The 20,393-nt window shown below is 59.0% G+C and overlaps 4 protein-coding genes across 5 annotated transcripts; all 4 read right to left on the bottom strand.

Annotated features, from left to right (window-relative positions):
- Window positions 1–375: 375 nt before the first annotated feature.
- Window positions 376–2,145, bottom strand: LDBPK_181310 (cholinephosphate cytidylyltransferase A, putative; the record flags this gene model as incomplete). Its single annotated transcript, XM_003860097.1, has 1 exon — window positions 376–2,145. The coding sequence occupies one exon, from the start codon at window positions 2,143–2,145 to the stop codon at window positions 376–378; it is 1,770 nt and encodes a 589-aa protein (XP_003860145.1).
- Window positions 2,146–5,953: 3,808 nt separating this feature from the next.
- Window positions 5,954–10,360, bottom strand: LDBPK_181300 (hypothetical protein, conserved; the record flags this gene model as incomplete). The annotated part of the gene is made up of 1 exon (XM_003860096.1): window positions 5,954–10,360. The coding sequence occupies one exon, from the start codon at window positions 10,358–10,360 to the stop codon at window positions 5,954–5,956; it is 4,407 nt and encodes a 1,468-aa protein (XP_003860144.1).
- A 3,008-nt stretch (window positions 10,361–13,368) lies between these two features.
- Window positions 13,369–13,728, bottom strand: LDBPK_181290 (hypothetical protein, conserved; the record flags this gene model as incomplete). The annotated part of the gene is made up of 1 exon (XM_003860095.1): window positions 13,369–13,728. The coding sequence occupies one exon, from the start codon at window positions 13,726–13,728 to the stop codon at window positions 13,369–13,371; it is 360 nt and encodes a 119-aa protein (XP_003860143.1).
- Window positions 13,729–17,127: 3,399 nt separating this feature from the next.
- LDBPK_081680 lies at window positions 17,128–18,054 on the bottom strand (the record flags this gene model as incomplete). Of its 2 annotated transcripts, none has more annotated exons than XM_024473460.1 (1): window positions 17,128–18,054. In XM_024473460.1, the coding sequence occupies one exon, from the start codon at window positions 18,052–18,054 to the stop codon at window positions 17,128–17,130; it is 927 nt and encodes a 308-aa protein (XP_024329231.1). Both variants share the same exon structure in this region, with proteins under 2 accessions (XP_024329231.1, XP_003860142.1).
- Window positions 18,055–20,393: the final 2,339 nt, after the last annotated feature.

The raw sequence follows: 20,393 nt of genomic DNA, 5'->3' as shown, positions 1-20,393 counted from the left end.
CACACACACACACACACACACACACACACATATACACACACACACAGAGAGAGAGAGGTATTTGTGCTTGCGCAGTAGTCATCGCCGCCGAGCCCCTTGTTCTTCAGCGACGGCGATGCACTGTCGTGCCCACAAATATATTTCTCACGCCTATCATGGTTGCTTTCAGACACCCTTTGGAAGGCCAAGAGCAGAGGAAAGCAGTAGCGAGAGAGGAGGGGGTGCACGCACGTGCATTCGTGAAAACGCCTCGACGTAGTGTGCGTACACGCTATCACCGGAGAATTCAGCACCGACACAGACTGCAGAAGGGCGTCCGCCAAAGACACAGGGCCCAGCAGCTTGCACACAAGAAGAAGACGTCAGCATCTCCACTTATGCCCCGTCCTTCACCGTTGGCACGTCACTCTTCCTGTCCTTTGCCTTTATAGAGCTGTCACTGGCGGCACGGATGCGCGAGATGAGAACGCTGGTGGAGATGCCGGGAGTTCTTGGCACTGTGCGCAGGATGCCCATGCGGCGCGGTACCGCGTAGTACGTGTCTGTCGGAGTGTTGTACTCCTCGCCACAGACAACTACGTGTATATTGTAGTACCGGATCATCTCCGCCGTGATGCCCGTCACTGGTGAGTTGGGAATCACTTCTGAGACGTACTTGCACAGGCGCACCTCATTGATACGCTCTTCGGTGGTCATGATCGGCGGACGTTTGTATGAGGCGCACTCCTCGTCGCCGCAGACGCCAACGATGAGACGGTTGCCGAACTTGAGAGCATTAGCCATCAGCTTCTTGTGTCCGGCGTGGCAGAGGTCGAAGACACCGTCGATGAACACGTTACGCACAGGCGTGAAAAGCGGTACGTTCAGCGAGTACGACAAGTCCACCAGCATGGCAATCAAGTACATTATAGACCCGGCCACAGAGAGCACGTCGTTCAGCAGCGAGCCGAGGCAAAGGAAAAAAACTGCGGCGTGGATGCGGCGCTGGGCGAGGTGGCTGACGTACACCTCGATGGACAGCAGTCCTACAATCATGGCATCGCCAATGACGCTCAGCAAGCTGTACTGGCTTAGCGGCAAGAGGTAGAAGAGCGGCAGCACACGGGCGGCGAGGCAGAGCAAAATAATCCCCTTGTACAGCTTCTTCATCTTGAGAAGCGCAATGCTCACAAAGGTGGCGACGACGAGGGTGTTGTAGCCCACCTGCGCCTTCGCCAAGATGACGCCGAGGATGTCGCGGCACGCGGTAGGGTAGAACCAACGGGCGATGAGGAGCAACACCATGAGGAACGACAACTCCGATTCACGGAAGCAGTACGTCGCAACGTACGCCACATTCTTCACGCGGTCCTTCTTCAAGTTCGACGCGTTGATGCGGCCAAGCACCGTATTCAGCTCAATCAGCTGCAGGGCGAGCAGGAAGTACCACTTCGTGCACACGTCCTCGATTTGAAACACCTCCAGCAGCGTTAGCGCCATAAAGACGCGCGCCATGGAGGAGCAGATGCGGGAGAAGATGTCGCCCAGGCTGGTGGCGCTGCGACAGCGCCGCGCGTGCACGCCGTCCAAAGAGCCGCACGTGATAGAGATGACCAGGAGAAGAATTGCCAGAACCGTGGCCGTCTGCACCGTGCGGTCAGTATGGAAAAAGTCCACATAGTCGGTCTCTGGAGGCTTTAAGATTTGACCGCTCGCAGCACTTGTGGCAGCGGCGGCAGCGGCGGCACCCATGGCCTTGGCCGTCTTGGCCGCAGCGCCTGGCCCGGCTTTGTAGGCAGAGGCCATCTCTCCCACGACAGTCTTCTCAGCTGCGAGGGGTACCTGGCCGGCGCCACGGAGTCCAAACGCCTGCAACGACGACTTCACGTCGCACAGCACCGCGTGCGGGCCGTGCTGCTGATCGCCAAAATGGTAGTATGTGTTAATGAGCTGGTACGCCTGCATGCTGCTAAGAAGCCCTGCCAATGTGATGGCGTTCGGCGCCACGAGATCGCTGAGCAGATGCGTGCTGATACGAATCCAGATCGGGTAAAAAATGCGAGTGACGAAGCTCACGGGGCGGGTGTTGACGTCGCTGTTGGCATGGTAGATGAGTTGTCGCTCCTCTGTGGTAAAGAGGAAGCTGTGCTCAAGCAGATGCGACATGGCAGACTCGCGTGTGTACGCGTGTGTTGTCGATGGATAGGAAGCGAGGAAGAAAAAACAAAGGGTAGGTGCTGTCGTGTCTCAAGGCTACAAGGCACGAGAGGAGAAAGAAGGTGGTGTGTCTACCTTGTATGTGTGGAACTTGATCGTTGTTGCTGCATTCAAGCAAGCGGCATTCGCCGTGCCGCTTTCTGCTGCGATGTCCGTGGCCGCAGCTCGCTTGATCACTAACTGCACAGACGGGGTAGAGGGGAGAGAGGGGGGCACACGCAAACCAACAACGTTCGAAAAGAGGCGTAGAAGAGGAGAGAAAAAAGTAGAATGCTGAGGAAGGATCAGCAACACACTTGTGAGGGGGCCCTACGCACACCAGCAAGGCCGGAGAGTGCACAAAACGGTCAGCAGAGGCAACAAAGAGAGCAGCACGAGGCTATGAAGCTGGGCTTCGGCATCCGCACGAACGCCACACGTAAACAGGTAAAAGGGAGAGAAAGGTGCAAATACATTTTTTTTTATTCATTCAGATGATGGGGTGTAGGAAAGAAGGGAAGCTAGACGAAGACTACAGCAGCAAAGCAGGGCTCTGTGCGCCTGTACGTGTGAGAGCTGTCTAGCGATTCGCGCAGGGAAGTGCAGGCCACTATCAAGAAAGAGGGAGACACGAAATAAACAAGATGATGATACGGAAGAGAGACTGCGAGGTGAGATAGACCCCACAGAGTCATAAAGCTCTGCTCGTCGGTGTGTGTGTACGCGCACGTGCGTATACGTGTCTGAGTGCCGAGTAGAGTCCCTCCTGCTACTGTTGCTTCGCTCTTCTTGAAGAGGCGCCGCGCTGCCGTGTGGCCCGTATGGCGGGGCATTTCACTACGCCCGTGCGTGTTGGTGTGTGTGTGTGTGTTGTGTTTTTTGTGTTGTGTGCGCAGATGCAAGCGTGCACGCCTCCGTCTCGTCGTGCAGGTATGCCCTCTGCTGGTGTACGCAATATGCTGGCTATCGCCCTTTGGGTGCCGCTATACACGCAGCAACAGGAGGAGCAGGTTAGCTTGAGGGGCACGTGCGAGCCTGACCGCACGTGCCCAGATACCTCGTGATTTGTATGGCAAAGCGCGAAGGCACGGCTGCTGCTCACGCAGAGGTAGAGAGAAGGGCGGGGGCGGCGGCCAGGGACACAAACGCAAAACTCGCGGCGTGGCGGGTATCCGATGATACGGATGGGCTACAAGGTGGGGGAAGGGGAAGGAGGTGCAGAGTCGAAGCAGCGCAACAACAGCAAGCACGCGCCCCTTCCCCCCTCCCTGAGGAAGGGAGGTAAAATGATTTCAAGCACAGAAGGCATGAGCTGTTGCGGCAACAGCGGAGCACGGAGCGCATAGAGCAGTCCGTATTAGCTGAAGATCCGTGCCCAGAAAACTAATAGGAAAGCAAAAAAAAAGGAAGAATCGAGAACGCCGGCAAACAGAAAGAGAGCCGCTTGCGTCGACGTGGAAAGAGACTTAGACACACAAGCGCGCATGCGCACCGACACGCACATAGGGAGAGGATGAGAAAGACGGAGTACCCATCAGAAGAAGGGACGAAAAAAGGTAAGGACGAGAGAGTTGGAGCATGCGGAACAGGCGAAAGCAGTCATGAATCGTCGGCCAACCTTCCGTCTCCTTCCCCTCTCCAAAACGCCCTCTTCTTCAGCTAAGGTGGATACGTGAGGATTATGAAACCTATTGACTGCCCTGCACAGCCCCGTGTGCGCGCGTAATCTCATGGGTGGGTGTGAAAAGGATCATCTTGCGCTCCTCGCAAGCTGCCCGTGGCAACGAGTAGACAGAGACAGAGAACACAGAAATTGGAAGACACCAACGACAGATCCGTACACACATTTAGTGTCACTCGTGCCTGGGTGGCTGACAAGACTTTCCCACCTCTCTCTCTTCGCCTTGGTCTGCTCGGATAGGGACCACACCGTTCCACCGCTCTCCATTGCGTTAGCTCCGTATCTCTCTACCACAGCGGGCGTGCGCCTCGACAAGAATGGCGCCAAACATAAGGTCGTGAAGTACTCGTATTTCTGCCGGTAGAAATTCCTACAGACGTGCGCTGCGGCCCGCATGCATATCTCTTTGTCCCACACATTCTATTTTTTTTGAGGTGGACTCGACGCAGATGCACGTGCGCGCACACTGCGGACGGAGGCGATGTATTTGACCCTCCCCACCCCATACACGCGAGAGGTTCGCTTTTGTCTCCAACGTGTCCACCCCACCACAAACAAGTCAGCACCTATACACGCATACGTAACCGCCGCCCACCCACCGCTGTGTCGCACGGCGGCAATGACAGAGAACCGGGTCCACCGACGCCCTTCGGCGTCGCTCAGCCCACTGCCATTCTACTGCGCATACACAGCAGCCGAGGCCCAGAACTACGCACGACAGCACCGCAGCGCAGTAACAGCAGGAGAAGAGATGGTGGATGCGTGTACGTGCTGAATACGCGGGCAGGACTCGTAGTGGGCCGGTCCAGGCGTGAGCATGGCTATACGTCTCTTCGGCACAGCGCCAGCCAAGCCCTGCCCTCCGACGCCAGAGAGCCCGCAGCCGCACCAGAGGGCAGGCTGCAGGCTGCTCGGCTTCCCCCACAACGAGCTGGCACTGGATCATGACATCAGGGCGTGGTGGCCGGCATCATCAGAGAACAGAGGGCATAGTCAAGAATATATCTCTATATGTAACTTGAGACTTGCGCTCACGCATACGCCAGAGAATATGAACAGCTAAGAGGCAAAGGGAAGAGAAAAAGCGGTGAAAGAGGGGTTTCGACGAGTAGTCAGGCAGGGGTGTCGTTGCACTCGCGCCCACGGCGATATGCATACGCAGAAAGAAGGCCAAACAAAGAGAGCGAGAAAGAGAGGAAAGTTTGGGAGGCAAGAGAGCTGAGAGAGTCGATAAAAAAAAAAGAAGAGGAGCCCTCCGCCCACCCGTGCATGGGGCGCTGACGCAAAAGGGAGATGGCTACAGTCGCAGTCCATGGCAGCGAGAATCGCGGGCTTGTGCTTCCCGCCCACTGTCGCCGCCGCCGCCGCTGCCGTTGTCGCTGCCCCCGGCGCCGGGCTGCTCCTTCCTATCAGTTTGCTTTCTCGTTTTCTGGGCCGCTTCCGAGGAAGGGAGGGCCAACAGCGCACAAACAAAAAAGGCGAAAGAACAACAGACGAGAGGCAAAGCCAGCGAAAGACACACGGGCGAGCAGAGGAGGGACAGGAAGGAGAAGGGCGGATGGTGTACATTCGCTGAGTCCCCCTCCCCAAGACACAGACGCACACACCAACACCGCACTCATCCGCACAGGAGACATCGAAAGGGAGAACAAGAAAACACTAAGTGGAGGCAAACGCAGCGAAGCACCTGTGGCGTCTAAAAGCCAGAGAGGGTACACAAGCGCAAGAAATAGACCACAGAGAATAAAGGAGAGAGAGTGAGAGACTCGGGCAACGGAGCCCCCACCGTCGCATGCCTTCTTTGCCCCCTTTGGCTTTACGGTAGAGTTGGCGGATGCCGACGCATAGAAGCCGAAGCAGCGACGACAGAGAGAGCGAGAGATGGGGGAGATGGGGAGGGGGAGGGGGGCATGAGCGAAAGCAGCAGTCCAATAAAGCAAAGAACAACAGAGAACGTATCGTGGTTGAGCAAGGGAAGAAGGCTGTACATGGTGAGCACGGAGACCCGGATAGCGAAGCACAAGAAAAACGAAAAAAAAATGGAAAAGCAAAAAAAAAAATGATCTATAGCCGCCATCAACTCACCTCACCACCACGTCATCCAACCGCGTCCTTTTCCATGGCCTCCTCTACGCGATAGATGCCCTTGATGGCGCGCATTAGCTCCTCGGCAGAGCGCTCGAAGCACGCGCCCCAGCGGCACGGATCGCCCTCCAGCAACTGCACGGAGCCCACGCTGTTCTTCGGCGCGCCTGGCACTATCGGCTTCGCCGTCGCCTCCTCGTTCTCGTCGTCGAAAAGGCGCACACGGTTCACGAGGCCCGCGGATGAGCCTGGAGCGCCGTGCAGCATGCCCGCATCGTAGGTGACGAGGGTGATAGTCTGTAGACCGCTGATACCGCTGCAGGCGCGCAGCAGCGCTTTCGGGTCGGTGCTAGAGTCGGACCCCTGCTCCTGAAGCACATCCACGGCGCGCAGCGGCAGCTTCAGCTTCGCGAACGCACTGTTGGCCATGCTTCCTATGTCCTGGATGTCCACCGCCTGCATACGCCATTCACACACACTGAAGGAGGGCAGTGCGTAAAGGAAGTCCTCGGCGGAAAATATGTTGTTGTAGCGCTTGTACTTCCCATCATCATCCTCGACGCTGATCGGGGCGCCGCCGAGAAGCCTGGGGGTCTCGATGTTCATCATCATCTCCGTCGACGCGAGTGCCAGGCAGGAGCAGACCGCTGAGAACATGGGCTTGAAGGGGTGGTGCACGAGGGCGTGTGCCATGTCGTAGCCCTTCGTGTCCTCGTGCACCGACTCCTGCGTCACCTCCGTTGTCAGCAGAATCGTCCCGTGCGCGCGGAGGCTGACACTGTCCCAGCTGCACACGGCCTTAAACAGCACCGCCAAGGGGCAGGCGAAAGAGCGGTAGAAAGAGGACGGGCTCGCATCGGAGAGCACTACCATCCTCTTCGACGCCACGTAGTCCATGACAAAAGCGAAGCTGTTGCCACTTTTACCGTTCCACACGGTCTCATCCGCCTGCAGAACATTCACGTCGTACTTCACGATCAGCTTGCGCTTTTCAGGCTCGGCGATGGCATACTGAATAGACTCCAGTAGGTCCGCCTCTGAACGCACCGGGTATGTGGGCGTCCCGTCCGCCTCAGCGGCCTCCTCTTTAGGCGGTAGGTTCCCCTCGTAGAAGTCGTAGTGCGTCGTCGTCACGCTCACGGCGTCATCGAGGGCGTAGTGGGAGTAGTTCTGGATCACAAGCGCGGCCCCCTCGAGCGGCATATTCGGTGATAAGAAGTAGGAGATGTGGAAGCCGCAGAAGTTGAGAAAGCGCTCCACGTTCGTTCCCGCGAAGCCCAATCGTTCTACGGCATCGGCCAGCACGGTCAGCGGGTACGGGCAGGAGGGGTACTCGAAGCGCTGGTACGCCGCCGGAGTTGGCGGGGGTAGGAAGTTGCGCGCGCGCTGAAGCGCGTTCTCGTGGAAGTGCTTCCCCTTTAGGGATTTGATGACCTTCCTACTCTTCGAAGCAACGATATAGCCGTAGCCCATGACGGCGTTGTACAGGCGCGAGATCGGAATGTGCCACGTCTTGCGGAACCGCTTCACGTTCACATCCGCCAGCCGAACAACGCCGCGCTCCTCATCCACGCCGATGACGATCGCAAAGTGCGCCGGATCGCTCCTGGCATCGATGCGCACGTTCAAGGCGATGTTGATGTCGAAGCTGATGAGCATCACGCTCTTCGACTCGACCATGAGCCGCAGATGATGGACAAACTGAGTATCGGTGATGTTGGGCTGCCCATCTGCGGCGCCATCGCGACGGGAAGGTAGGATGAGGCCGATGCGCACGTCCTGGTCGATCTGCAGCTGCTGGAGGAAGACGTGATACCACACGTATGCCATCTCGATGGAGCCTTTGTTACTTTCACACACAATCATGGACAGCGGCAGCCGCAGCTGCTGGCACACCTTCGTCAGCGGAATGCCGCGCAGCTTGACGTCGCATACGTTCGTCTTGCCAAGCAGATTGCGGCTACTCTGCTTGCGACGCGCTGAGTCCGTCAGGAGGAAAGTCACCGAGAGGTGGTGCAGCATGGCGAGGCCCAGAACGTGCGGCGCAATCTTCACGTCCAGCACACTTGTCATGAGGCCGCCGGCGCTGCTGCCGTCCAGCACAAAGAGTGGGAACATGGACGGCACCTTTGGCGGGAAAGACTCGCTCTTGAAGACGCGCACAAAACCGCGCGAGAGGCCCAAGTACTTGTCCGCCGGCTGAACCGACTCGTAGAGTGCGTGCAGGCTCACCAGCTGCTCCTCCATCACGAGGTTCGAAAAGGTGCTGGCAAAACGGCGAATGTTGTGCCGCGCGTGGCCCCCCTCCTCGTCCTCGCTCACCACGCCCTCGTCGCCCTTGAAGTGCAGCGGACGCTGCTCCGCAGAAAGGTACGGTGTCAGCACCTTCACCTCGTGGCACACGGGGTCAAAGTCCAGCAGAATGCCGAACAGGCCGGCCGCGTTGGCGGAAAAGCGGGCGGTCGCCATAATCGCGGCCGCCTCCTCCTCGGTGTCGCACTGGTTGCTGCGCAGCCGCAGCTGGGCCTGCTCCAGCACGTGTGGGTTGTAGTAGAAAATGTACATCGACTTCTCCTCTCCAAGGTGAAGCAGCAGCTCCTTGCGGAGCTGTGTCGGGTTCGTGATGGGCGGGTGCTCACCCATGCCCTGCATGTCCTCGCCAGACTCCGGGTCTAGCACTTCTTTGTCGAAGGTGGCCATTTCGCAGTGAACGTGCGCCAGCTGCCTTAATTCGTCCTCACTCAGGCACCGCGCCGCCTCCTCGTCGTCCTCGAATTCGTCCTCCGTGCAGCTGCTGTTATGCACCGCGGTGCGGTGGTAGCAGATGTGGATGTAGTCGCTCACGACGTCGAAGAGCTCCGCCAGCGTGATGGTAGGCAAGGAGATGTAGTGCACACCCATGCGGTTTGCACGCAGCACCTTCTCCACGGGCGTCGGCACCCCCGACACGTAGCTGATGGCCAGCGACGCACAGCACAGCCACGAGCACGGAGCGCCGGGTAGAAGTAGCTTTTCGACGTCGTGCTTGTCAAACAGACCCGCCTTGTTGCGCGGAAGCACATCATCGAAGCGTGGGATCGGCGCGAAGAAGTTTTCTCGTACGTGCTTCACGACCTTAGCTTGGTGGCGCGTCACGCTCCTGAGCCCGTCGACAGCCTGGGCGCTGTCGACCGCGTGGTTGACAGACTCTCCAACAGAGAAGCACGCCTTCGCACCTGTCATCGTACTCGCCTGTGTGGAGGATTGGCGAAACTCACGACCCACTGCCACCACCTCGCCTGTCTCTCCGGTGCCGCAGGTGGAACCCCTGTGGGCAGGCGGCGTGGTCGACGACAGCGAAGCAGGAAAGGCGTGTGCTGTCCTCGTTCTTTCACCTCCCTCGCTGAACCTCATCGCCCGGCGATCACTAGCGGCGTCAGCCGAGGACCACGCGTTCGCATGCGAGACATCTTTGAGGTCGACTCTCTGCCGCGCCGGAGCCGCTGTCCTGTTGCTGGGCTCGCTGCAGTCTGTAGCCGCAGCCGGCGTCTGGGCGGGTGGGCGCGCACCATTCGGCAACGCGTGACCTGCATCACTGCTGCTGTCGCTGGACTCGTTCGAAGACGAGTTGCTGCCGATGCTGGCGTGGGGGGTGTCGAGCATGTCAGCGTCGTCGACGAAGAAGTGAGGGTGTAGCAGGTCACGTTGCCGGTCAGCTCTCGCAGTGGCTGATGCAGCAGCTGCAGCAGTGGCGAGGGGTTCCATGACGGCTGCCGCGGCAGCGGAAATCTTCGACCTCGCTACTCCGGTCGGCCTCGGCGTCGGTGTCAGTGGGACGGGCGGGAGCGACGTCGCCATTGCAGACGGAATCGGCTGCAGATGATGATTCGCCGCGGCCTTGCTGCCTGACGCACCGGTTGTCGCGATGGGGGCGAGAGAGTCGAGCACATTCTGGGCTGTCGCATTGCTGCTCAGCGTCTCCGTCGGTGCCTCGCGCGACATCGCCGGTGACGGCGTTTGCTGCATCTCTTCGTGCAGGAGATTCAGCTTTGCCTCGATCGCCTTGAGGTGAGCCTCCGTCTTCTCATAGGCTGCCTGCACGGCCTCAACCACCTGGTGATGGTCACTGTGGGTCTGTGGCGCAGAGGTAGGCGTGGTCGTCGCGGCGCGCGGCACGAAGCCGGCCCGAAAGCCGTTGCCCGGGGGCACGTCCACGTACGGCGGCACCAGCGACATTGGCACCGAGGCGACGCGCGTCGTCGGGTTCAGCCTCACACGCGTCATCTGCTTCATGGGATTCGAATTCGCCGGCGGTGCGTTCTTGGTGTCATTGGCCCGGGGGGGCAGCGCTGGTGCGGTGCTCTTGTCGCTTATGTGGGGCGCCTCCAAGCGCGAGGGTGGCGGCTGGCCAGCGAGGGACGGGGCGACGCCGGACGGCATCAGACCAAACGGCGGAGGAGAGAAGAAAAGGATGAACAGAAGCAGGCGAAACCGCAGGGAAAGGGGCAAAAGAGCGAGGAAAGGAGAAGAGCGGGACCGCGCACGCCAAGACGCACGAATGCAGACACGCCCGAAGAGGGAAGGCGAAGACAACGTGGCGGGGCGGAGAGCAGAAGACAACGAGAGAGAAAAAGAGAGAGGCGCACGCGCTCTCCACGGAAGGAGCCTCTCTCTTCGTATGTATCGTCACACGCAACACAAACTGTGCTTTTGGTGTTGCTCTTGTCTGTTCGCCTTCGGTCTCTTCTCGTTTCGACTAGCGGTGAAGAGGAGTGTGTGTGGCAGTGGCGTGGTGACGTGGGCGGAGGTGCAAAGAGAGGGGGAAGGGGGGTGCCGGCCGCGGTGGGGGTCGCCCAAAGAGCCACGCGAAGTGGGCACGCATGACCAAAAAGAGAAGGGCGTTGCAAGACGGTGAAGTGAGTCCGAGGGTGCAGGGAGGGAGGAGGGCGCTGCGCAGAAGGCGTGTGTATCGATGAGGGAGTGGTGTTGTGGAGAGTGCAAAGCATACGTTCGCCATTCCTGCCGCGCACATCCTCGCTGCCCGCATACGTATCGCTAAATCACCTGTGCGCCGCGGCCCCGCATGTCGACCTCCTTGTGAGAGGGAGAAGAACAAACAACTGAGACGGCGGTCCCATCCATGCTTTGCATCATTACTTGTTCGCTGACTTGGCGGTCCTCGTGGCTGTTTTTTGTTACCTCTAGGCTGGTTGAATGTATGCATACACCAGCAGCTCGACCGAGTGCGGGGAGCAACGTCCAGCGCCTCATTCTCCCATCCTCCGAGAGCCGCCGGCGGCGGCGCGCAAGCTAGTGAGCACGCCCACGCCCTGCAGGCACAGTCGCGCGCTTTCAGCATCGCCGTCCTCTTTTACTCGCTCTACAACACCTTTCCCTCCACCACAACGTTGTAGGCGAGCCACAGCACGGCACATAGCAGCCCAAAGGCGTTGGCGACGAAAACAACCTCGCGCGCCATCTCCCAACACCCTAGCCGCTGCTGTGCCTCGTCGCCAGAGTCTTTTGGATCTGTGCGTCGTCGCCACTCCTCCTGACCCTTTTCCGCCGTGCACAGGATTATATCGGCCACCATGGGGTACGTGCGAGGAGACAGCCACGAGGCCGTCTGCAGAGAGATCTGTTTCGCCGGCGTGGCCTTCTCCGCCGATGCGTCTGCCGCAGTAGCGGGAGTGGCGGGGGTGGGGGCTGATATGGCGGCCCTGTCTGCCTCAGTCAAAGCAGCAGCGGCTGTTGTTGAGCCGATGTCCTCCCTTACCGGTGATGCTACACGGCGGCGGCGGAGACCCGTCAATGAGGACAGTGGCGGGGGCAAAGACGCAGGCGCTGCAGCGGTCAAAGGAGCAGCGCCATCCGGGTTGGTCGCATCCTCCTCCGGCGCTGCACGGTTTTCCAGCCGGTTTACCACACGGTTCATCCCACTCGGTGCGTCGGTCGCCACTGTAGAGGAGAGCTCTGCTGACGCGCCTGGCGAGGCAGCGGACCCATCATTTCCGCAGACGTAATGCAGGAGGAGGGCATCGTATGGAGCGCCGTCAATGTCGTAGTACGCCTTCAGCACGCGGTGCAGCACAAAGCCGCGGTGGGCGTAGAAGGTGGTGGCTTTGAGGTTGCCAGGCAGACAGTGCAGCCAGACGTCTCGCACACCGGTCTGGACGACGAAGCGACGTGCCTCACGGCGCACCTCGTCCGCCTCCTCGTCTGTGAGGACATCTGGCGCCAGCCGATCACGGAAGCGCCGCTCGTCAATCTCTTCTTCGGTCAGGCCACAATTCCGCAGTCGGAGGCGTGCCTGCCGATCTTCGATCCAGCTCTGCAGCTCTGGCAGGTACGTGAGGAGATTCTGGAAGATGGAGGAGTGGGCTTGAGCGCGGCTCGATGACTGGGACGGCGCAGCAGAGGAAATCGGCGGCGGCAGAGGGCCGTCTGATGGAGCATAGCTCTTGTGTCGAGTGCCATCTCCGCCGTCCTCGCATGTGCCACCCGCGGCGGACGCAGAGGTTCCGCCGAGTAGTGTCCTCACCCCTGCTTTGCGCTTCTTGACCTGTGCGTCCGCCAGCAGCGCAATCAGCTTCCGCTTGTCATAGTGCAAGTAGTCCTGCGCGTACACGGGGCGCTGCTGTGTCACGTACGTGACGAAGCGCTGCAGCAGCGCGTGCCCCACGCCGCAGGTCTGAAAGGGTGGGTCGACAGCGAAAGAGCCGATGTAGGCAGTGGGGTTCGAGAGAAGGTGGCCCGCGTCGTGGCGTGCGTAGGCGATCTGGCCAATGATAAAACCCACCACCACAGTGTGTGCGGCCGAGTCGCTGCCGTCGCTGTTGCGCAACGATTTTGTGCCCTTGTGAGTACTATCGGCCGCCTTGCCAGCAGCAATGCGCTCCTGCTCCGCGATGATGCTCTCTACTTGCGCGCATTCCTGCAGAGCCTCAGCAGTCATGCTGCACTCAGAGACCGGTGGCGGAACCGGCGGTGCTGTGGAAGCGGACGAAGGCGAAGACGATGACGACGCAGCACTTGCCGTCTGCGTGGCCACCGTCTTCGGCGTATTGCCCTTCGTCTCCCTCCAGCGCTGTATCCACTCCCGGTACGTCTCCTGGGTCACCAGTGCCATCAGGCCCATACAGGCATCGTGGTCCAGCAGCCACTCGTAGTAGGAGGCGGTGTAGTTGATAGGGTACGCGTCCTTGTGCATCTCATACAGTCTGCGGAGCTCCGTCGCCTGCACACCCCAGCGCAGCCGGAGCGAGGCGCAAGTGGTCGATTCAGGCGCGGCCGTCGTAGCTTCAGTGCCGCTGCATGCACCCGTCGAGGACAACGGCGACGACGACACGCCTGCAGTACTGGTGGCGGTGGTAGTGATGGCAGTAGCTTTAACGGGCAGCTGCACCGTCTCCGGTGCAGGGTAGCGTCGATATACCTCTACACTCTCGCTAGAAGCGCCTGTCGACGCGGCGTGCGGCGTCGCTGTTGGCGAGAAGGTCATTGTTGCAGTGTAAATGAACCGGGGGAGGGGGGCTACGGGTTATTCTTAATGGTGTATTATCTCTCGCTCTTCTTGATGTCCTCACTACGCCAGCATCATCAGCACGAGTTCCTTCGTGAGATCGGTGGCAGAGGGAGGGGGAGGAAGCAGCAATGAGTGCCAATATCCTGGTTAGAGAGCCAAAAAGAGGAAGGAAAGTTACTTTTCTTCTGTGTTCATATGCCGTGCCCATGTCGCTGCCGTACAGCACGAGGTCAAGCGCCACTCGACCCCCAACACCCCGCCCCGGGACAGCCGCAGGCACCATCGCGTCGTGCCAAGCAGCCCTGGGGGCACGCGCCTTACAGCACTGCGTCCACTCAGCCACCTGAGCACGGCCTCGGCCTCGGCCTCGAGCTCGAACTCTACCCACACTCGGCTCCGCAGGTCGCCTCACAGCGGCTCCCCCATCATGCCGGTCACCACACCTGGTGTACATCCCCCTCGGGGTGGCACTCAGGCCCCTCACGCCAGTAAGGCAGTGAGACCCTCTGACGGCCCTTACGTCGTTGGTGCTTAACCCTGTCACCGCCAGAAGTGGTTCGGCACCGGCAGGGGGATAGAGGGGGGCTGCTGCTGCATGGCGTCGCCTCACATGGTGAGGTTACTGGACCCTGAGATGCCACGCACTGAGGGGTGTGCCCTCTCCCTGTCCTTAGGGAAGGGGGAGCGCAAGTGGGGCAAGTGCAAAGCATAGGACTTCTAATCACTTAGCTTACGCCACGTGCGAGTGCAGCCGCGAGGGTGCACATGCCGAGTGCCAAACGCATGCTCTTGCGTGTTCAAACGATACCTAGGCAACGTCTCAAAATGGAACGGATGGCGGGAAAGTTGCCCATGTCAGCGAGCTACCGTGCGATTCAGCGAGATGGGAAAATCTCGTACGCAGCAGAGGTGCGGAGCGAGGGGGGAAGGGCGCAGACCCGCGCGCCGTGCCACCATGTTCCCCGTTTAAGGTTCTCGTTTTGTACGCTAAAGACAACCTCCCCACCCCTCTCCCTCCATCCTGTGTGTGAGAGAGGGATACAGGGAGAGAGACAGAGACGGTGGGGGAAAGCAAATCCATGGTCTAGGCGGCTTGATAGCCGAACGGAACGGTAGCGGCTGCCTAGTCGCAACCTAGGCCTTTGCTCGACTTTTGGGCGTTGGTGTTGTTGTTTGTGTGTTTCCTCTGGAGCAGGCGCGCGGCGAGCAGACAGCGCGGAAAGGGGGGGGTTCGAGGGTTCAGGGCGGGCTTTAATTTGTTTGTTTGTGTGCTTCACAGAGCAACACCGAAGCTCAAGAGTAAGGAACACACGTGAAGAGCCCTCAACGCGAGTTATCGCCTCCCCCTAGCCTGAATGGCGGAGAGGCGGAATGCCCGACTTGAGACGTTGATGCAGTCCAAAATATCAAAAAGCACATGCAGCCTCTTTTGTTTGTGCGTTTGTGTGCATCCGTTTGAAGTAAGGAGGTGGGAAGGAGAAGGAAAGGGAGCGTCAAGCTGCGTAGAGATGTAAGAGAGGGTAAGAGGGAGAATAAGGTCGCGGTTCGCAGTGCTTTCTTTTCCAGCTTTTGTTGCAGCCTGGAGCAGAGCTACAGGGGGAGGGGAGGGGAGGGGAGGGGCGCGTCAGAGTGCGCGAAGTCACATAGCGAGTCCACAGACATACCCGGCGCGCAGAAAGAGTGCAGAAGAGAAGTCGTCTTCGAATGCGTCCTCATACGCACTCTGCACACTCTTCTTCGTCTTCTGTGTCCTTGCTGCCTCATTACTTTGGTGTATTTTTTTTATTTTGCAGACGATAAGCTGCCGCGCCTCAGCCCCTTCTTTGGCCGAGAGTTGTGTGCGTGCGTGTGCGCGTGCCGATTTTGTCTGCGTTGTTTGCTGTAGTGCGTTCTGCGCTTCGTTTCCATGTATCTGGCTCTCAGTACCTTCTCCATCCAATACTCTCACCTCATTGTCAGCACTCCCCTCCCCCGCCTCCGCCCCCCCCTGTTTTGCTCTCTTCCTCTGTCACCCATATGCACACCTTGGCCGTCACCACCCCAACTAATTGCCTTAAGAGAGAGGAGGAGGGGCGTAAAGTGGTGGAGAGAAAGGCAGTCAGGCGGTCGCCTAATGAGCACACGCACCATCGTCTGAGAGAGAAGAATAACAATAATAATAGAACGTTTTCAAGTTGCTGAGCACGTACATCATCAGCAACATGCAGGGGGGAAGACATATTTGAGCGATACGTGCAGAATCAATACAAACGAATAATGTGTCCAGTAAGAGAGGGAAAGTACAAGACGACTAGAGCGTGGAGGGTGGTGGCCTACGCATAAACGCGAAAGAAGCGCGCACACAGAGCGGTGCCAGCCCACAACCTCCATCAAATCAGCAGGTTCGCCGTTCAGCCTACCGTGCGCAACATTGTTCAGGGTTTTCTGTTTTTTTATGTCTTTTTGGTTGCTAGCTCTGCGTTTCCCTCCCCTAGCTATCGATATCGACATATATATATGCATACATGTGTACGCATATACATGTGTGTATTTAGGTATACATATACATGTACGGAGTACGAGAGACGAAGCAAGAGAACGGCTCAGAAACACCAGAAACGGCATCCGGCATCGATGTTAAGTCGCATGCCTGTCTGAATGTGTGCGTGCACACATTCAGACAGGCAGAGAGACGCAGGCGCACACGCGGGAGTGAGCAAGAGGCGAAAGAAACATTAAGGTCAACTCAGCGTGCAACAGCAGTGCGTGCACACGGACAGAGAAGGAATAAAAGAACGAAAAAAAAAGAAAAATGCTCGGAAAAGGTGGTCATCGAGTCACGGCGGGTGTGGCTCAATACAGATCCATGCAAGGTACCGACATGCAGCACGCACACTGAACCACGCATGAGCCTTCCCCCTGCTGCGCGCAGTACAAAGGAAAAAAAGTGCTTTTCTGCTCTTCTTCGGCATGTAGATACGCATAGGTGCGAAGGGAAAGCGCTAACACATAGATGCGCGTGATCTGCGCGTGCTCATATGAAATTACTTCTCTGCCTGCCCAAGCCGCCTCCATTGCATTTTGGGGGCCCATCTCCACTACACACATACACAAGCACTTCTGTGGATCACAGTGTGTGTCTGTGTATATGCCGGCGTTGAGAGTCTTACCTCCATCACTGCGCTGCGCTCAGAAGACTCCAAACAAAATAAAAAGAAAAAAAAAACGTTTCGATACTGCTCCGTCGGTTCGCACGTCTCGGGTCACGAACGCAGTACGCCGTTATCTGTGCACATAGGTCTGACTGTATCTGTGAGTATGTGTCGTCCAACAGAGGAGCCGCGAACAGAAACGACTCTTCTTCCGCTCATGGGCACGTGCATGATGGCTGGCGAAGAAGCACATGTGCGCTTAGCCCCCACAGCTTTCGGGGTGGGGAGAACGCCACACAAAGACAAGCGCCATCGTCATGGTGAGGCTACCAGCCAGTGCGATGAAGCGGAACCCCCGCCCGAGTGAGCGACACCGAACGCCACACATACACCACACATCCGACACACCCCAGCCTCCCGCTCCGCTGGCCAGCGGCATCTCATCACCCTCAACCTTTTCGCCCTTACTTTTCCTCCCACACGTAGCACAGCGGGTACTCCTGCATCGATCCCTTTCCCTAGACATACGCGGCCACAGCCCCCGCCATGCCCTAGCGGCGCTCCCTCATCGTGCGCGTGCCGTACTCGATCACAAAGAAGCACAGCATTGTGTGTATAGCGCACCGACAGAAGTAAGGCGCGAAGGCGCCGTACATGGCCAGTAAACCCTCCTCCTTGAAGATGCGGCCGATGCACTGCACAACGTTGTGGTACCTCCTCTCCGCACCAGCGCTGAGCTTCGCCTCCGCCGACATCCGCACACGCGCCACCTCCACTGGCATCGTCACAGCGCTGTAGAACAAGGCCGTGATCACACTCGCGATGTTGACGACGACGTTGTCGCCGAGCGGGTCCGCGCGCTTCACGTTGCGCTTGCGCAACATCGTCAGAACCTGGTCGTGCACCGCCACCTGCGACACGCCCACCAGCGCCGCACGCGACGCCAGAGCGCCAAAGCCGCTCCACAGCCCAGTCACGCCGCGACTCTTCAGAACCCCGTCGCAGGCCTGCAGCATGGACAGCCTCTCCTTGCCTTTGCTCGTCGTCTGCAGAACCAGGCACACCTCCACCGGAGAGGACAGGAAGGAGGCAAAGACGCCAGCAGACGCGCCGGCGAGAGCGCGGTCAAACGGCGTCGCGCCAGCAGGGTCCGCGGACTTCTTCAGTCCCAGCGCAACCTCACCCTCCAGAATGCCATCGCGAAAACTCGGGTAGAAGCCCAGACGGGCGGTTGCGTAGATCAACTGGCGCATCAGGCCACTAGACAGACCCGTGTAGAAGCCCTTCCGCGCCGTCGCCTTTAAGGAATCCAGCTGGCTTGTCCCGGGCGCCGCCATCATCACCGTGTTTTTCCACATCTCGAAGGGGTGCGTGAAGCACCACCCAAACATGCCGGCGAAGCCTGACACGCAGAGCGTCTGCCAGAGCGGGAGGGGCGGAGCCGGCGCCTTGGGCGCTGAAGCGGTCTGTGGAGACATGACCAAGGAGGTTGGAACGAGGCGCAAAGAGAAGGAGAGCGGGATGAGGGAGAAACGCTCGCGGATAAGAGCGCTGCAACGCCTACGTCAGCGGTAGTTGGGGCAGTGGTAGAAACGGCGGCCTTTGGTTATCGTATTTGCGATGGCGGTTGCGCTGTGGTCTTATGTCCGTGGTTAGGTGTGTCAACGGACCGCGCGCAGAGGTAGACACAGACGCGGGTGAAGAGGGGCGGAGAAGGGGGACGTCGAGAGGGTTGGACGGGTGCGGCGGTTTTTGGATGGAGAGATAGGGAGAGAGAGAGCGAGAGAGTAGAGGCGGCGGGATACGTGACCGTGTATCGGTGCAAAAACAAGCAAAGCAAGGCGGTGATCAGCCAGCGCAGGGAGATGCAGGAAGGTGTGGCGAGGAGAGCGACGTTAGCTGCACATGGAGACGCGCAGCGGCACGAGGAAAGAGGGCCAGGAAGGGGTGTAGATGCATCCTCCCTCCCCCCTCACTCCGCCGACGGACGTGGCGCACGCGTTGACACACAGAGAAAGACTAATTGAAAGGCAACGCCGTTCCCCCGTGTGGTCCAGCGATCACCCTGTCGCTGGCACCCCACCCAGCCACGTCCATCCTGCCCTGTGTTCTGTTTTTTTCCGTTGTTTTGCTGCAGTCGCCTCCATTTGTGTGCACTTTGGTGGAGCGATTTGCCTCTTCACGGCGCCACGTGAACGGCGTTCAGAAGTGGAGAGGGAGAGGCGTAAAGCACGAAAGCATGTGATATCCTTCAGCAGCAGCCTGATGTACGGGAGAGAGAGAGCGGGCGGCCGTCACTTGTCAAGCCGGCGTGGAGACGGAAAGGGATGAAGAGCAGCAGCCATACGGGGCACGTCGAAGAAGCTGGCAATCGCACGCGCATGGCCTACACCTGGAGCGAGTGGCATCACGGTCGTCCCAGCGGCCCGCCCCACCTCCCCAGCATGCCCCTTCACCCCCCCCCATCACACCCCTCCCGTGCCCTCCGTTCCTTCTTTCCCAACGTGTCCCTTCTGTGATAATAAGTTGTCGAAAACAAGAATGCAAGCAGCAGAGAGAGACAGAGACAACGGCAGCAGTGGTCTCCGGGATGCGTCTCATGTACGAGTCCCAGCTCAACACATGCACACACATGAGCGAGAACGAAAAGAGCAATGCCGTGCTCGCACACAAGAACGCACGCACGGAGGGAGAGGGAGATGCATGTCCATGGTCGTACCTGCAGAACCGCACAGAAACAATGGAGAGAACGGTGGCAAAGATATGAGAAAGAGCAGAGAATCAAGAGAGAACGGAAAAGGGGCCGCCGCCTCTGCCAGCGCAGCCGTCACCACCACCACCGCCACCACCAACCCCGTCGCACCCACCACAGCATCCCCCACCCAGTCAAACGCGCTGTATCCGGCCTCTCAGCACCCGCCCCCTCACAGCAACAAAGCAACGACGAAAAGAATAGAGGCAAGAAAAGATGGCAGAGTGGGAGATGCGGGCGGAGGGCGAAGAGGGGGGGAAACGACGTGCGGCAGAAGAAGAGAGAAACAAAGAACGCTTGCAGATCAGTGAATAGTCACAAAACAAAAAACGAGCGGAGGAGCGGGCCTGCGTCTGCGTGTGCAAGTGGGGAGGGAGGAGGTCGTACGCAGAACCTGTCGGATGGCTAATGCAGCCGCGGAAGGACAGAGGGTGAGGCGGCAAGTGTTCGTGGAGAGGGGGAGGAGGCGCAAGACAAGGGCAGAGGAGGAAACTATCAACGAAAAGATGAGACACACGCACACAACTTCGTTAGAAAGCGAATTCTCAGTGAAGGACGTGAGCAGGGGGAAGCAAACAGTGCACAAGTAACTGCGCACATCAACGCGCATGTCCCTCCTCCCTCTTCCACTTCCCCAGCTAACCCCCCTCCAACGGCCGCGTCCATCGCCACTCATCCGTCCAACATCCCCCACGTCCGCGCGCACGGTGGCGCCTCCGCTTTCTCCCCATCCCAACCGCTCTCGTGCTGAGCGCCCCCGCAGGGCTCACTTGATGAGGTTCGCCTTCGCCTTCTGCCGCTCACGCAGCTCACGCGTCAAGTACTCGATCACAAAGAAGCAAATCACCGTTTGTGACGCGCAGCGAGAAAAGTACGGCAGGTACGAGTCGTACATGGCCAGTAAACCCTCCTCCTTGAAGATGCGGCCGATGCACTGCACAACGTTGTGGTACCTCCTCTCCGCACCAGCGCTGAGCTTCGCCTCCGCCGACATCCGCACACGCGCCACCTCCATCGGCATCGTCACAATGCTGCAGAACAAGGCCGTGATCACACTCGCGATGT

Source organism: Leishmania donovani, chromosome 18 (genome assembly GCF_000227135.1).
Source record: "Leishmania donovani BPK282A1 complete genome, chromosome 18".
Lineage (NCBI taxonomy): Eukaryota > Euglenozoa > Kinetoplastea > Trypanosomatida > Trypanosomatidae > Leishmania > Leishmania donovani.
The sequence above is the reverse complement of the archived record's forward strand: the minus strand, read 5'-3'. Positions and strand labels throughout refer to the sequence as shown.